This window comes from Diachasmimorpha longicaudata, chromosome 15, assembly GCF_034640455.1.
Source record: "Diachasmimorpha longicaudata isolate KC_UGA_2023 chromosome 15, iyDiaLong2, whole genome shotgun sequence".
NCBI lineage: Eukaryota > Metazoa > Arthropoda > Insecta > Hymenoptera > Braconidae > Diachasmimorpha > Diachasmimorpha longicaudata.
Genome location: NC_087239.1, coordinates 5,718,354 through 5,736,287, shown reverse-complemented (window position 1 = coordinate 5,736,287; position 17,934 = coordinate 5,718,354). Strand labels below are relative to the sequence as shown.

The following is a 17,934-nucleotide window of genomic DNA, read 5'->3' as shown; positions in this document are numbered from 1 at the left end:
TTGATATTTCGAGACTTTTAGGTGATAGTTACCATCACTGTGACAGAATAAGGTGACATTGACGGGTGAAATTGTAAGATCACTTGAACGATCATTTTTGGCCTGATGACAAAAATTTCATTACAATTATTTTGCAATTCCCCTTTAAAAAATTATGATTTTTTTGTGGATTTCCGCTCTCTGGAGCAAAACAAATATAAAATTTTATGATTAAAGTCATAGGCAGTCATTGAAATAAATTGACTTTTCCGCATATACTGAGAATAAAAAATAACTGTCAAAGTAAAAAATGATCGGCTCTTTTTACGCCATATGACCACATGAAAAACTTACTGAAATATTTGAAAATATATGACATCAGAAATTTGAAGTGACTCTCGAAGTAAGTCACCTGGAATATCTGGAATGCTTGTCAATTTTTTAAAACTCTTGACATAAAAATACCACAAAGTTATCGACAACAAAGGTCTTAAAAATAAATCCAATGCGTCTCAACATCAGACACTAGTTTTCCAAGTGTTAAACTCGAATTTCAACACGAATTTGTTATGGTAATCATTCAACACAATTTTCATCAGACATCATAATTACAACATCTGCAATCATTGATAAATTAACCACGTATTTGTAACATAGTGTCGATAGTTGCACGTATCCTCAACAATTACCGATTTTACATTGTAATTCAACAATCAAAATTATATCATCGGCAATACACAATTTTATTTTCACACTATCACCGATAAATCATGATAACAGTCAGGTTGATAGCCTCGAATAACTCATTCCAATGTCAAGAGTAAATGTTAATCGTAATCTACAATCGGAGGAGCGAAAGAGGGGTGACTATGCGTATAACTATACATAATTATGGAGCGATGAGCAAGAGACAAGTATTAATTATTATCCGCACGACATCGGCCGTCATGAGGATCATTATCAATGTTTCCTGTCGCTACACTAATTGTATGTTTTAACGGCTTGCTGTGCACACAATATCCTCTCTTATTCCCCACCGCCCACAAATGTAAACATCGTATCCTCCCAACGAGTGAAAAAAAAAAATTGTATTTGTCTTTTTGTTTGTGAGAAAATAATTTATTATATCTGGGTGTTGAATAATGATGAACCTGTGATACTCGGTGTTGGTTATCGTTAGGGTGAATTTTCAAAACATTCACTTTTCAATTGGAGAAATAATGGTTGAAGTTTGTTTACTAGTTGTTGGTTGTACGTTGAGAGAAGATTTGAATTTTTAATTTGAGTTTTTGAAGGTGTCCAGACTTTCAGTTGCAAATGGCAAATTGCCAAATGAAATAAATTGATTAATCGTTGAATTAAATTCAAATTAATTTCTCTCAGTGTATATATCGTGTTGTTATTTAAATTGAAATTTCATGGTGTATTTTAATAATGAAATAATCGATGTTTGTGAATGTCTGCCTGCACTTACCAATGTTTAGCTTACACGTCCGTTTTCCTACTTGTTCTGTACAGTCTTAAACTGGAGCTGGAGAAACTCGCCCAGGAGAAGACGGAGATGCAGCGCCACTACGTCATGGTGAGTCAATAAATTATGAGGGCGTGTGATTGACATGATAATTGTTGCTTTAGGGGTTACAATTGAAGTAAATGTTTGATTTTCACGTGCCTTCAGCAGACATTTTTCAAATATCAATAAAACATCTGAATAAAATGAACAATTTGTCGGAATTTCAGGCGAACGGATGCCTAATCATTTCAATTATTGTTTCCTATTGAGAAATTTTTTTTATTCTATTCAGATATTTTTTTATGGCTGAAGAATGTCGTCGGGAAGTGCGGGAAATTTGAATCGTTATTTGTGCTGTGATATTGTTGGGGTTGTAATTTTTTGGATGGGGCAGCTCCCGCCTGCATCGTGTTACTAAAATTTATTATCCTGCATGTACATTGAGAGAAAAAAAAATGGAAACCTCCACTTTCATTTGAGTCCCATTTAAAATTTAATTTCGGACATTGTACAATGACATTATCATTAAAAAATTGCGGTTTTCCCCTTCAAAAGGAATATTAAAAAAAAAATCCTAAATAAAATAGAATTCGCATGATTCTTTTTTAAATTTCGCGGGTAATTCAGTAAAAAATTCTTGTTCATCCTTGACAATAGGAAATTAAATATATTTTCCAAAAATCTCTAAACAAATCTTTCCAGAAAATATTCAATCTCTCGTTCGAACTATTTTTTCCTCTCACTCCGATACTTCGTGATTTTTTTTTCTCTCTCTCTCTCTCTCCTCCCCCTCTTCTATTTTTCCAATTTATTCTTTACATATTCTCGTCATCATGACTGAATATGATCGCCGTAACTATACATATATCAATAAATATTCGTTCAGCACGAGCATATTTTTTTATTGCCCGAACAAAATGGAGGTAAAGTTTTATTTTCGATTCAGCATGGCTGTAAGTATTCAACATCTCGTGGGCTACATATATTCAAATGTTATATCCATCTAACCTAATCTCCCACCGGGCATTTCGTCTTTACGACTCCCTCATGTAATTGTCGAGCTCGTGAACTTTTACGAGCGACCGACAGATCGTTGAAAACTATTCTTCGTGTATGTATCTTCAGGAGTTTTATATAGTTCAGTGATGTTACCAAATTATGGAAGAACTCGACGCAAGGGTTTGATATCGCTGCCATCCATTATTCTCAACTACTCCACTCTGATTCCTCATTTTTTTTTTATTATTTATTTCTCACTATTCTTTGGTAATGCGACCACATCGCCGCGGAATAACGAATGAGTTAGCGCCGGTCTCACGGCTGAAATTACCAGGAGGAAATCCTCGGTGAGGTGCGTTAATTGAAGACTAATTACGACAGAAGAGAAAAGTCGAGAGGGAATTATTTCTTTTTCCTTCTTTTATAATAGTTCTGAGCTTTCCTTTTTAATCGTCTGATTAACCGCTCCCAAGGTGCTCACTTAACGTTATCGCGTCTCGTTTTGCACCTCAATATAATAGTCTTATCATATCGCAATGAATTTATCGAAAATTCAATCCCGGACCTGGTTTTTTCCACCAAAATTCAATTTTCTAGCAATTTTTGTGACAAAACTACCCTTCGTCCTTCGCCTCCCCCTGGAGGTCCAATTTTTCCCTAAAATTTATTTTCCTCCAGTCTTGGTGTATTATAATTTCAATATCGGAATTCCCAACGATCAATATATCAACAAAGAATGAAATTTCCAATAGCCGTCATTGATGACGAGAATTGAATGCACAAATTCATGAGAATCATGATCGTTTATCGTCTGGTGCCACTTACGTTCACCAAAATAAGTACACCTTCGTGTATGTGTGTGAAACGCCTGTTAAAATCCCCTCTAACCACCCTCGGACCCCCCCCCCCCCCCTTCTCCGCCCCGCACAGTTTGCGTCTTGCACAAATATATATGTGTTCATGGTGTGTGCACCAACCAGTCTCTTTATGACCCTCATAAAAGACGTTTACAATGGTCGTTGGCACGCGGGATAACGCCGTGGACTACCGTGGTATTCGGGACGCTCGTTAAAGCCTCGTTCATCGTATACCCGACGACGAGGTCGACTCGATAGTTGGTGAGTTTTCTTCAGGTTTTCGCTAAACCGCACTCTATAGAAATATTTATGAGTCTTCATTCGCATAACTCGCTGTTTTGCTCGTTAAATTATATATCTTCACTCGGTAAAAAGTATCCTCTTTATTTCTCTTCAATATACGACGGAATATGTATGGTAGAAATTAATATGAGAGAGACTTAGTTCATTTTTAGTTTATTTTTATAGTTCACTGTTTTTATTTTACAGTTATGAACTCGTCTCTTATGTCATCAAAGACGCTTCCTCTTTCGCTCTGCAGGGCGATTAATATTTATATATACATGTATATGTATATATATGTATTTTTTTTTACAATTTATCCAACGTTGTGGATTTTTCGTGATTTGTGATATTTTTTTTAGGGGAAAGTTATGAAAGTACGAGTTGATTAAAAATTTACTAAATTTCCCGGGTTTAAATGGCGACTTAATTATGAAAAATTCAGTTCAACTCCCCATTTTTTTTAAAACTTTACAAAAACTATTTTTTCGGAATTTTCCCATGAAATAATATAAACCTCCCCATCAGGAAATTCTTCGAAATTCCCTAGACCTTCATCATAACGAAAATTTCCCTCAAATCCATCTGAAACTTTCAACAATTGCATGCCAAATCATAAATCATGAACGCTTCTGCATGAATCATTCATATTCACAATTGTTTAACCCATCCACGACACATGGAGATTAATTTATAATAATAAAATACCAGCACTTCACTGGTAATTTAATATTCGATATAAATTTATCTCCTCCCCCTGATAATGTCTATCAAACCTTCATTAACCGATAATTTTTAATTTTATTTTCAGTACTACGAAATGTCATATGGGCTCAACGTGGAGATGCACAAGCAGGTGAGACATTAGAATAAATATTATCGGTGAATGTTGATGAATAATAAACGCAAATGCTGGTGGATTAGTCGGGAATTGGAAAATTCGGGAATAAACGATGCACAAACGTGAATTTAACCGTCGAGTTTGGGGGTGGAATGGGGTGGGGTTCGTTATCATTGTGAAAAGAGGGATTGTTTTTCGATATGTGTTTTCAAATGTGTGGTAGCCATGAGTATACGTGTATTTTGGGGTGGAGGAGGTGGGAGCGTTGTGGATTGTCAATCGACAGAGGGTGGGGGGTGGGGGATGGGTGAGGGTGGAAGTGGAAAATATATTTATATGAAACGAGAGAGGTACGGATCCGTAAAATTCACGCATGAAAAATATCGTCAACCAGCGAAAATAATTCGATTTCGTTGCTTTTCCCACCGATATTTCCATTTATATTCGCCAATCCTCTGTCCCCCCCTCTTTCAGCTGCTTTGCCAGTTACGAGTCTCTGGTTCACTCATTATCTATTCATTTATCCATTAAGCGAGCCTTGAGTATAGATATATCATTGATCAGTGCCTCGCCAATTTCACTCAATTCCACTCTTTTTTTTTTCAATTCTTTTATTTGTCCCAATTTTTTGAGGCTTTTTTTTAACTCAAGTGAGGCAACGAATGGGATGGTAAAGTAAAGAGATAGACGGCAGTGCGAGCTATGATAAAAAAGAGAGAGGGGCCGGGGGGGAGGGGGTGGGGGTAGAAAATTGATGAGTGGAGGATAGGAAAAAGCGGATGAGAGGACCAATATCGAAAAAATCAGGCTTTACCGATAGAGACCAGAGCGGCGAGACTAACTCATTTTATTTTTTTTTCTCTTTCGAGCTCTTCCATTCTATCATGCCTTCTGGCTACCATCTCATCCTTTCAGCCATTTTCGCTGATTTTTTTTTTCACCAGCCTGACCACTCTTCCATTACTCTCATCCTTTTCGATTGGTATTACTCAGTTTGAAAATGAAAAATCGGAGAATTTTAGAAATTCAGTTCGTGTAGAAGTCTTTTCATTAGAAAAAAAGGTGGTAATTAATCGAGTGATTGGATAAAAAGTGTAATTTGAAGCCTCAAATTTTTTTCACCTCAACAAAAAAAAAAATCATCAGTTTTGATGGAACAATCGTGTGCTCCGATTGTTCTCACCTTAAATTTCCCATTTTCACGTACTCAATTGTCGAAGGTCGTTTGAGTTTAGGTTAAGTTTCTCCCACGTTGATATCCTATGTAGTAGCCAGCCACGTTCGATTTTTATCCACCCTCACCTTCTCTTTCCACTCCAGTGCTTCAAATTGCTGTGCCAATCCCCTCAAGAGGAATATTCTTTTTATTGCCTACCGTTAGAGAGCACACTTTATACGTGAGGGTCGGTGGGTCCCCGTTGTCCGCCTGTTTTTATCGCTCTCACCACTTTTACGACTAGTCCTTTGCGGTACAGCATGAGTTTGTGTTGGTATCGTACAACATTTTTCTTCTTGCTCTACTTTGTACGAAAAAGCCAGCCGGGAGTCAATTCTCCAGGGCTCTGTCGTTGACTTTAATATGCTTCATTTACATGCAACCACCCGGTGGATATACAACGACAGATAGCTTAATGTGTACACACCCCCTTGCACATGCATACTTAAACACATGGTAATACTGGTGAACGAGCCGTGCCTCGTTTACCACCTTTTCCGTTTCTCATTTTATCGGCGTATGCGGAGGTAAACCAGTCAATGTACTTTCATATCTATCAACTGTTGATGGGATAGTGCCTCCAGAAAAAAAAAATAATTCGAAGAGGAACTGGAGAAAAAAAAATTAGGGTTTCATTGTGCCGGGAGTCGAACCCGGGTCTCCCAGCATTGCGCCGGTCATCCTTACCAACTGAGTTACTGAATTATCAAGGAAATTCAGTCTCAGATTCACCGGAAATACCGCCTCACCCCCACATTACATTTTTTTTCTTCACCAATTTGTCATTAAAAATATTTAAATATTCGGGTCTGAAACGCGGCACAGCCGGTAGTCGACCGAGGGTAACAGTGGGTCGAGTCTCGGATTAACAGACATCACAGCATAAATAAATCTTCATAAATATCTTGCGATAATTCATCTCAAAGACATTTCGATTGATCTCAATCCACATCACAAAGTTCAAGTGGATATCTCCACCATTGGTCAGACATAAGAGCTTGCATGAAAGTCACTGGTGCCAATTAGTGGTAATTCCAGGGATTGTCAATGCGATTATACATTTTTTATCATTCAATTCCCCGGTTGTACACAGTGTGACGTTAATTTGTGTTTTGCGGAAAACCTCCAGGGATCCGAGTGCAAATGTAAATGAGTCAGAGAACAAGGGGGTGTTAGGTGGTAGGGGGGGAAAAGGGGGGGGGGTGTTAGGTATGCCGGCTTTCCTATCTAGTCTCTGCGCACCACCTTGTTATGCGCGACTGATGAACGCCACCGTTAATTACATCTGCCCATATCCATTAAGTAGGGTCCCCGTAGACGCCAGACTCGGTTAAAATTGTTACAAAGTTGTTCACACAGGATAAACTTAACTTCCCCTTTTGCATCTCTCGATGAGAACAAGTTTCCACCCAACCGACGAGACTTGAGATACATTAAAAATTTTTTTATTGAAATTCCATTGACAATTGACGTAAATATCGAAGACGATAGAATTATCAGATTGACATTCCACCGACGAATGACGACAACTGTCCATTTGTTTGCCATTAGTCTCACTGACGACAGAAATTTCTCATACAAATAAATCCTGTTGATCCAACCAAATTATTTCATTACTCTAATCAAATTGTCCTCTTCGAAAGACGATAATATTCACCAAATTACAATACAAGTTCCACCATTACTCGGTATTACCCAACTCCAAACATTATCGGAAAAGTGAAATAATTACCAGCGTAATAGTATCATAGGATTAACAATTAAACCACCATGATAATGATTCTAGTGTAGGTAGGAAGGCATCAGGTTTACACACCATATATACCAACGTAGGTTGAGTATGTTAGCATGTCACAGTATCGAGAATTCTAGTACAGTGCAGAGGGCTTTGGGGGGGGGGGGGAATGGCTAGTGAGGGATGAGAGGGGGTGGAGAAAGGGTTGAGAGTGAAAATGGTAACAAGAGGAGGTGAAGCGGTAGTACTAAAAGCCGAAAGCCCCCCACAAGCCAGCCAATAATTGTCCCATGGGTAGATGACGCACGTGCGATAGTCATGTATGCGTTACTTCACCCCCACCCACCCCCCTCCTACCACCCACCATATACCCCTCTCGTTACTCACCCCATATCCTACCTCTATACTCTGAAAATCCAATTGTACTAGTACTCTCGTGCATGGATGATGGTACGCGGTGGTAAGTCCGATAATGTTTAGCGCAATCAGCGATAATGGCGGTGTATGGCGCGTTTAATCAGGGCAGTAGCCCGTTGTGGCTTGTGGTTTGAAGCTCTGGGCAACGGGTTGCATTGGGGACTGTGTAAAGGAAAGGATGACCAAGGGTTGCATGGGCTAACAAAGGGAGATGGTGAATCAAGAGGTGAGAGGGGTAGGGGGTGGGGGGGGGTGGGTGGGGTGGGAAATGATAGTTGTAGTTGTAGTGGAGAGAAGGCTTGGATATATCAGGTGAGCTTAGTGGTCACCAGTGGCCTCGCATCGCCTCAACCAGAGAGTGGCCACTGGCCCTCACTCCACCCCCCTTCCACCCCTCCCCCTACTCTACTGGAACACCAAACCACATTCACCCATACACTTGGACTTGTGCTAGCCACTGGATGACTGTGTTGGTGGAACTATCTACCAACGGACAAACTCAACTTCGTATCAACGTCTCCATCAATTTCCATAGTCTTCGTGAGGTCTGGATGATGGGGGACAATTGGGATGGGAGAACAAGGGTTGGGCAGGTGTTTGAGGGGTGGTGATGTTTATTTAACTTTGATGTCTTTGAAGGAGGGAATCTGGTTCGTCTGGGCTCAGGGTGACACCGAGAATTCAGGTGGATTTTGGGATAAATCAACAGATGTGAATGGGGGAGTGGGAGAGGGGGGGGGTGGGGTGGAATTGGGGGATGTAGTGGTTGTGGAGGGGTCTGAGATGTTTGGACATCTTGGGGTGGGTTTGGTTCTTTGGAATATCAGAGTCTGTTCGTCCATGTGGTTGAGCTGATGGCTGGGAAGGTCTTTATCAGAGGATACATGGGAACTTTGTGTCAATGTCGACGTCATCCACTGGGTTAGGTCCACATCATCTGGATGATCAACCTCGACTATGAATTTGAAAGTCTGTCTCACCTGTTATTAGCTTGATACCGAACGTCTGGGTGGGTTCAGATAAATCAACAGACGTGAGGTTTTATAAGTTATTGACAAGAAGTCTACGAAGGTGTGAATCAGAAAAATAAGAAATTGATGTTTTGAGTGGGTCATGCCCGCAGCCTCTCGACAGCTTCAAGTGATGATGTGGCACTCGTGTAGGAGAGTCTCAAACATCCAAACATCCTGATCTTTCGCCGTCTGTCTCGGGTACTTGTCGCCCACTTGAGAACCACTTATCCACCACCCGAGCTTTGTCGAGTTCTACTTTGCCCAGTCCATGTGACCACTTCGTCCCCATTCTTGTCACTCTACGAGTTCTGCTTCTCCATTTGTTTGTTTTATGAGATTTTACCTCGTCCAGTGGATGGAAATGACTCGAATAATTTTTATACCATTCAATGTGTCCGAATAACTGGCTACTCTAGCACTTGGTCAACTTCTAGGACATCTTACCTCTTGATGAACTCTTGCATATTGACCCCCAACCGGGCACGAATTGATTGAGTCTTGTTTACTCGGGTAGCTCGGTACATAATAGCCCATCCAACAGTCTCTTGGGCCAGGGTTTCAATGCCACAGTACATATTGTCGTCTATGACAATCCACCACTCAAACCTGATGTCTCATCGTGTATCGAGTCCAACTGTCCTTTCATAGCTGAATTGAGAGCAGATCTTTCTGTTTGAACAGAGTATTATCGTGAACAAAAATATCACTCCACCCGTATCATAAATCAATATCACCACAATTTGTTGTTCTCTCGATATCAGTACAATCCTCGTCGTAAAATATTTCAAAAATAGGATAAAAATAATATAAATAAATAAACAAGAGTTGAGTGTAGTACCGACATTTGAAAACTCACGGTTGGCTTGAATAAAAGGAGATAAAAAGAATCATAAAAATACGAAGAGATTCTGGATAGGGCGGGCTCTCACTAGTATATAACGGCAGAATGTTATATCCTTTTACATGTAGGTATGAAGGAACCAAGGAAAAGGGGGTTTCTACTACAAGGATGGCGTGATTCGAGGCTGGCTGGATAGAGTATTGGATTATTGGAGTATCGACGTCGTCGAGAAAACGGAGTGGTATAGTCAGCTAGTAAGACGAGGATAAAAAAAAAATAAAAACGTACAAGAAAAAAAAAGGGGAGGAAAAATGGAGAATGAGGTAGAAACGAGGAAAGCAAAAATTGTGGATGGAATGGGGTGGCTTGGGGTGGAAGTATTCGGTTCACGTCACCGTTTCACAGGCGAAAAATTTTATCGTCGTATCCACGTTCTTTAGCATTTTCATGCCACGACTTTTCGCATTGGTTAACAGCAAAGCTCACTTCCACTTACTGATTATCATCTTGAATTTTCATTTCACTTTTCGATATCAACCCTCCACTTGTCCTTCCATTGTTCATTTACTTTTTCATCGGATGTTTAGATTTAAAATCAAATGAGAGATTGCAATGACTAATCATAAAGTTTTATCCATCATTCTTGAAGAGTAAAACTCGGTAAATTAAATAAGTATATAGTACGAAAGGAAAATATGATAAAGCACTCTGGGTGTAGTATGAAAACAACTTGGTAACCCCGGAAAAAGGCTGCAGTAGCTAAAGTGAAACCCACTCCCCTTTACCATTTTCCTCCCCCCAACTCCTCTCACTCTATATACTCCATTCATTATTTTCTTGGTTACCTCTGGCTCGGGGAAAACTTCTTGGCAACGCAATTACGTCTGCAGCTGCTCCCCACCTCCACCCTCATTCTCCTTTCCACCCAGTTTACTTATTTTTTTTTTTCATCTCCTCTGTTACCTGCAATTCTTCTGACTCCTCTTCCCGCTAATTTTTCTTATTTTCTTTTCGTCTGTCTTGCTATTTTGACTTCACGTCTTTTTCCCTCTTTCGTCAGAAGTATTTCATACTCGTATTTCTCTTTCAATTGTTGTCAACCCCTCTGGAAGCCCTCATCAACAATCAGAACGGTGGGCAATCTGTATCTCGCTGTTGTCTAAGAGAAATTCAATCTCCTTTTGCTTGATGATGAGAGTGAAACACAACGAGTAATTAAACAACTACTCCCTTTTCCTCAATTTTCCAGCATTATTCTAAAGTTTTCACTGTCTCCCTCATTCGTTTTTCTTCACTTACTTCATCCCCCCTCAGATATACTCATTTATCCCTGCTGTTCACCCTCTGAGCGTATTTGGAATCTCCGTGTGGCTGCGATATTTCAATTAGCGCCACTACTACCAGAACGATTTCAACCCCCCTACCCTCGATGAAATACACCCTTCACACTTTTTGGGTGCTCGTTTAAGGGCGATGGAATGGAAGGGGCTCCGTGCCAGACCCATTAACGATGCTATGACACGAAACCCAGGGGTTATTTTATACTTTACTGCTACACACTTACGTGAGCATAATCGTAAATATACGCAATAATAAGATGGTGTAACGGAAGAGAACGAACTGGAATTTTTTCAGAGGAAAATTTCTCGAAAAGTTTTACTGTTGTATTTTTTTTCGAGGGATTGCTGATGTTTTTGAGGATTTATTGATAATTTTTGGGTGAAAATGATCCGAAAGTTGGTTATTGCCAACCCCCTGGATGGAAACGAGGCTTCGCCGAGGGTAGGATACATGTGCCATAACGTCATTGCAAATGGGCTTAACTTAATGAGCTAATCAATCGTTAAAATTCAAATGAACATTTTCCATTTATTCTTCGTCTTTTTTACGAGGGACATTCGTTTATAGGAGGAAGACTAGGTTAATTGAAACCTTTAAAAATCTCATTTTCATGATGAAACGTTCAGAGATAATACGAATTATAAGCATGTTGTTGTTGTTGGCGTGACAGGTTAACTGATGGAAAAAAACTACTGAAAAGAAGGGAGGTAAATCTCCACAGTTTGTCTGAGTAATTGCGTTAGTCGTCGCCGGAGATTGGATCGTCGACGAGACCATCCTACTTCCTGGTGTTTTAATTTAATTCGTGTCAATCTTCCTCCAGTTCAACTGTAAATACCCCCCCAGTACCCACATGAATTTCTCATTTTCTACTATTTATTTCTAACCTGATTATCAGTTGAACTCCCCATCAAATTCAATAACAGACATTCAATAAATAAATAAAAAATCAATGCTGACCAGAGTTTCACTGAGTGATATTTTTCTAAGGGGGTGAATGGGGGTTTAGTAAGATGGTCTTGACGTTGACAAATTCCTGGTAAATGCAAGATTCAATTTACGGGATCGTTTTCTCCCTGCCTTTGAATATTGCAGTTGACTGCTTCTCTCATGTTTGTAATTTCCATAATAGCTGTTTCCATTTACCCACCTCAATGGTTATTCCAAAATCATGATCTTAATCCGTAAATATAATTTTATGTTGCAGACCGAGATAGCTAAGAGACTTAACGGCATCATCGGACAAATTTTACCTTATTTATCTCAGGAACAACATCAGCAGGTTATGACAGCTGTTGACAGAGCGAAACAGGTTACAATGTCCGAGTTGAATGCCATCATAGGGGTATGTAATAAAAATATATTAATTTAGTAATATTAATCAACAGATTGTGATGAATGATAATTCACGATGTTAATTGTTAAGTCAAAGATGGAAATATCTTCACTGGTGAAATCTAAAAGCAACTGGATACGTTCAACTTCTCCCTGGCACTACCATCCGCAAATCCTCCTCAATATTGCTCGAGCACTCAATTTCCTCCCTATTAAGCCGCAGGCTTCTTCCAACCCCCTCAATCCACCGTCTCATTCACCCCACCCCTTCCAACATATTCCGTCTCCCTTTCCATTTCACTACTTCATCCACCAAGAACCTTCCCTTCCTCCACCATCTTATCCCAAGTCTTTGGCTTGAGTTGGTTTGGGTGAACCCGGGTGGGTGGGGGGGGGGTGAGCTTACCCTTGGCTGGATAAGTTATAGTGTTATACAGTACTCGGGCAACGACTAATCAACATTCCATGCTCGAAACCCCGGTCATGGAAAGACGGGATATAGGAGAAAGCCCAGAGTAAGAGAGAAACTTGGTATCCAAGCGTTGTGTGCACGACGTTGTCGGTACGTGCCGCAAATCCTTAGTAGGATACAAGTATCCCTGGCAGCCCGAGTGCCTCTTAACCGGCTCCTTTAACCTATTCCCTTCTCACTCCTTTAGTTTCACCATTGCATTCCCTCTTGTTAACCCTCTCCCCCTCTCCCCTACCTTCACTCTGTTCTCTTACCCTTACATCTGTCCCACGAGAAATTTCATATGGTACTACATTCCGTAACTCTAACCGTTACACACCCCAGAATGAACTTAGCCAAACGAGATTCACCAAACCTGGACATGTCAGTTGGAAATGAGTCTCACTGACCCGTAAACAATCTTTGACTCGATTACACTGTTCAACATTTTCGGGATTAATTTTGGATAATTTTGTTGGGGTTGATTTTTCGGGAAATTGGAAGAATCTGGTCATTGGATAATCGAATATTTTAGCGTTTTTTGGGGTGAATTTTATGTGGATATTAAAAAAAAATCTGAAGCACTCAGGGAATAATTAAAAATTTTATCATCATCATCGTGAAGATGATGAGGATTGATGTCCTTAAATTAAAAAAAATATTCACCTCTCATAGGAGGTTGGATAATTTGAAGTATCTGGCATACCTGTCAGGCAATTGAAAACTCCATATTTAATTGAAAAATGAAAGATAAGCTCGGTTAAAAGACCTCTCCCATTATGAAATAATAAAGTTGAATATTATAAAAGTTCAAAGTCTGCACTCTCCAGCTCGTGTTTCCCACCTTTATTCCCCTCTTTATCCTCTTTTTGTCTGCTACTCCTTCGTTTTCACTTCCGCAGAGTCAGCATCTATCCCCCTTCTCTTTATAACATTCACCCTGGAATTGCTGATCCGAGTGGCACAGTAGAATTCAGGAGACGTAATATACTTGGCAAAGGCAACTGCCACTTCTTCCAACGATTTTCATGAATTGAGACCAAGAAACTCAATCATTAAGCAATCTCCCTGATTCCTCCATTTCAACTTGTTACTCGTTCTTTTCACGTTTCACTTCTCATTATTCCCGGAAGTTATCCCATCAAAATTAGATATTTTCACCATTATTATATCGTCAAACTACTCAATTATCCCAGTAAAATCGACACGATATTCACACCGCAGTTCACTCAACCTCTTTTATCATCAGTTGCCATCTCCTGCTCTTCCTGAATAGTCTTTCACCCAGAATAATGTACTTTCAGCAGTTCCAATCCTCACTAACGAGTGTACATGCACCCCTCGGGTTCTATATCACGTTGACTACCCCCTATTCACCCCAACACACTCAGTTAACTTCTATCTAAACCTCTTTACAGTTGTGCTGAGTCTTTTTCATTTTCATTCAGCACTAATTTACCGTCCGTTTGATATTTTCATTTTCCCATCTCCTTTCATCGTCTCGTTATACCATCACGAAATCGCGAACCAATAAAATATGACCAAACAGATGCAGAATATTTTCTCTCCTTTTTTTATACTCTTTCCACAACCAGAGCATTTATGTATCGATGACGATCATTGACACGTTCCACAAATACAGAGAGTGAGTTAACGAAGCCCACGTATTCAATTAAAATCCCTCTTCCTGTCCCAACTCTTTCTGTCTACCCATCGCTTTGCGCTATTTACACATCGTAATTGCCACGTGGGTTGGATGAAAAATAAATTTACTGGCGTAACATGTAACGTGAACAGTGAAATTATCATTCCAGCAACAGAGACCGGATTTACCCAGGTTACTGCAGCAGATGCATGCCCAACAAATGCCACCTGGTGCTGCTATGGGTCCACATCCTGGTATGCCTGGGTTAACTGGTCTTGGACCTGGTGCTGGATTACCTGTACCAACTTCAGCCTCTGCTGCTCTGCTCGGTTTAGGTCTTCCACCTGGTGCTGGTGCTAATCCTGCAGGTACTGCTGCACATCCCCTGTCTATGCTAGCAAAACCAGAACTTCATAGGAGTCAGCCCGATGATTTAAAACCTAACGGTGGTAAGTCTTCCTGGTTTATAACACTTTGACTTCATCTCATCGTGTTCATCCGTAGAAGACACGACATGATATGATCGAAATATTTTTATTCCACCTTTTTGGCTGTTTAACGTGTCATCACAACTTGAAAATATTTTTTTAATCTACATCTCCCGAAGGAAACCTCACCAAAAGGCCTGTCTCTGATTGCTCCAGTCATGCAGGTTTACTCTCAAGTTGTTTCCCCAAATGTTTACTCATCTACTTTATCCCCAGGAAAAGCCCCACCATTTTCTACTCCGGTATCTCGACCCTCGTCACCGAGCTTTTATCTTTACTTTTCGTTTCTTCATTTTATTCTACTATCCCCCCAACTCCTCGAGCCAACACAAAATGTACACAGTGTACCACACAATCAACTTCAGTGACATCATCCTTAACATTTTATCGAGCCACTGTAATCCCATTGTTTCTTTCTATTTTCAAATTATCCCAGAAAACTTGTAGCATACTTGTCCCTTTTAACACTGTACGTGTTGGAGCTCAATGTTGAAGGAATGCTGACAAAGCTGCGGCATCTGTGGCCCCCACTTCCTTCCATCATCCTTTCAATCTATGTATACCTACTTCAACTTACATTCTACATAACAGCTTTGCCAAGGTACTTCTTGGTGAGAAGATTCACAGAGCATCCCTCATCTTCACGAAAGGGTACTTTTACCACGTATCCGTACTTTCTCGATGATTCTTCGTCTTTCTGAGGGAATTCGTTTGTTCCTTTGATGGAAAAAAGTGCGATAGTAAAATTTTTAATCGAAATTTTTTCGTTCCTGACGGCACCGTAATTTTACTTCTCTAAAAATTCTCAGGAAAGATATTCTAATGTTATAAATATTTAATGGGTATGTTTTTAAATTTTCTAATCATTACGTACTTTCTTTCTGTTTGCAGGATTGAATCCCGCCGAGGAGAGGCATGTAAGTAAATCATGTTGCTTTTCAGAATATAGGACATAAAGAAAATATTCATCACGTCAAATCGAATTCAAGGACTTCTGAATAGTCAACTTGGCAAGGTTAATCACTAATAATGAATAGTGGGAGGTATGAGGTATATGGGGTTATCCTGTGGAACGCAGGGGTAGTGGTGGGAGCTTCAGCAGACTCGCAATTAAGCCGACATCATTATCCTACGAGCTTCAATTTCGTTGCGATATCGAACCCCTAATTTCAACGTAAGCCCCCCTTCCCCAGTCATTTCTGAAACTGACTAGTCTCGACATTTCACTGGTATTACTCATGTTTTCTTGCGATGCAAGACTTCAGTCAAAAGCACATGGGGAACAGATCAGAATATTTTTGGAAAAAATATTGATTGATTATTCTGGTTAATATTATTTGCGGCCGTTGATTGGGACATCTTCGAGGATGTGAATGTAAATATTTGACACACTGGTGTATGAAATTAGTCAGACACTATAAAGCACGGACTTAAGACAAATCTATGACACAGTTTTATGTAAATTACTTCGTATACATTTGTGATAATTTTGGATTTGAAAAAGTGAACATTCTGTTGTAAATTGAAAGTACTAAATTAAGACAGTGAATTTATTTTTATATTTTTCTGTTGTGTCTGTTTGACATTATTTCCATATTTATGAAATTATAATTTTTCCAAAACTATCAAAAATGTTTCATTTATTTAAAAAAATTGTGTACACCTGAATTTGTGAAATTGTTCTTGTCCTTTATTTGTCTGAATTGCGAATTAACAGCAAAACTTCTCGTTACTTCTCCCCAGTTAATTCAATCAAAAAAATTCCAAATTATTTATTTCTCATTCGAGATGAATAAACCCCCGATTTTCTCGAGATTTATTTAAACAATTCACCGCCTTGAACGAAAATCCCCTACTTTTCTCACCCTGCAGTTATAAAAGTCCAATTCGAATAATTTTTTTATTCTCAAAAACAAGTGCACGAGTGAAAATAACTTTGCAAAAGGAATTAGACATCACATGAGGGTAACACAAGTTGTATTATACCGTACCGCTATTTTCAGTGGGCATACATGCACCCTCCACGTATATGGAGTTAAAGCACCCCCGGAGGTCGGATAAAAGCAAAGCGACGAATGAATGGCCGCGGCGTGTTAAAAAAACCAACCCCAAAAAGCGCCTGGTTACAAAGCAAATGAGGGAACGTCGGGTGGGTGGGGTGGATTGGCAGGGGTTGGAAGGGAATGAGAAATACGTGAGAGAGGGATGAAGCGAATTCGACGTCCGTTTATTAAAAGCACTTTCTGAAAACGTTAACGCGCTTACCACGACCCACTTTATCCGCAGATTTCAGAAGCGCTCATGTCTGATGCAGTGAGGGTTGAAGTCCTTTTTCAATTATTATGCTTTTAGAGGAGTTGAAAAAAAAAAAAAATTAACGCCGTACATGAAAAACTGGTATTTCACTTCTGCAAATTAATTACCAATGAAACAAAAAATTTATTCACTCGGAGTAATTTTGATAGGGAAATTTTATCTGTTGAGCAACTTCTTCGGATGATTTTACGGTGATTATCGTCGCATTCTTGAAGATCGTGATTGGAATTAATGTTGAGTATTCAATGTTGTGTAAATCAGATTATTCTGGGGGAAGGGGGAATGGAGAGTCGAGGCATCGACCAGTTTTCAATGTTTGTCTATTTGGGGGAGGCGGTATGAAGTTGGTAATTAGAGGAGCGTTTAATGGCCAACAATTATTGCAGATTGATAACGCTTGGGTGGATAGTGGCTACGATTAAATTCCCGATACAGACGTTAATAGCTTTTCCGTAACGATGATTATAGTCGACATTTTCTCACTGTTTTTTTTAATGACACCTTGGATTTATTTATTTGGAAGGGCCGCAGGCGGTCAATTACGGTGAAATTTTCTGGGAATATTCGTGATATGTTGCTGACTAATCAGGCAATTTCTGGGTATTTAGGGGGTTTTTTAATTGATTTTTCATGGGAGAGATTGTTAAAGGTTGAGGAGAGGATTT

At 39.6% G+C, this 17,934-nt stretch overlaps 1 protein-coding gene across 8 annotated transcripts in view; it reads left to right on the top strand.

The window, feature by feature from the left end:
* The window catches only part of LOC135169653 (protein groucho-like), a 42,154-nt gene that overhangs the window by 12,601 nt on the left and 11,619 nt on the right, over window positions 1–17,934 (top strand). For 4 of the 8 annotated variants that reach the window (XM_064134828.1, XM_064134826.1, XM_064134824.1 and 1 more), the window contains 4 exons: window positions 4,442–4,486; window positions 12,242–12,379; window positions 14,635–14,914; window positions 15,845–15,870. In XM_064134828.1, coding sequence (XP_063990898.1) covers window positions 4,442–4,486; window positions 12,242–12,379; window positions 14,635–14,914; window positions 15,845–15,870 — 489 coding nt within the window. Of the gene's footprint in view, window positions 1–1,497; window positions 1,562–4,441; window positions 4,487–12,241; window positions 12,380–14,634; window positions 14,915–15,844; window positions 15,871–17,934 lie in introns of all 8 variants that reach the window. The other 4 variants (XM_064134827.1, XM_064134825.1, XM_064134829.1 and 1 more) reach the window with 2 other exon arrangements.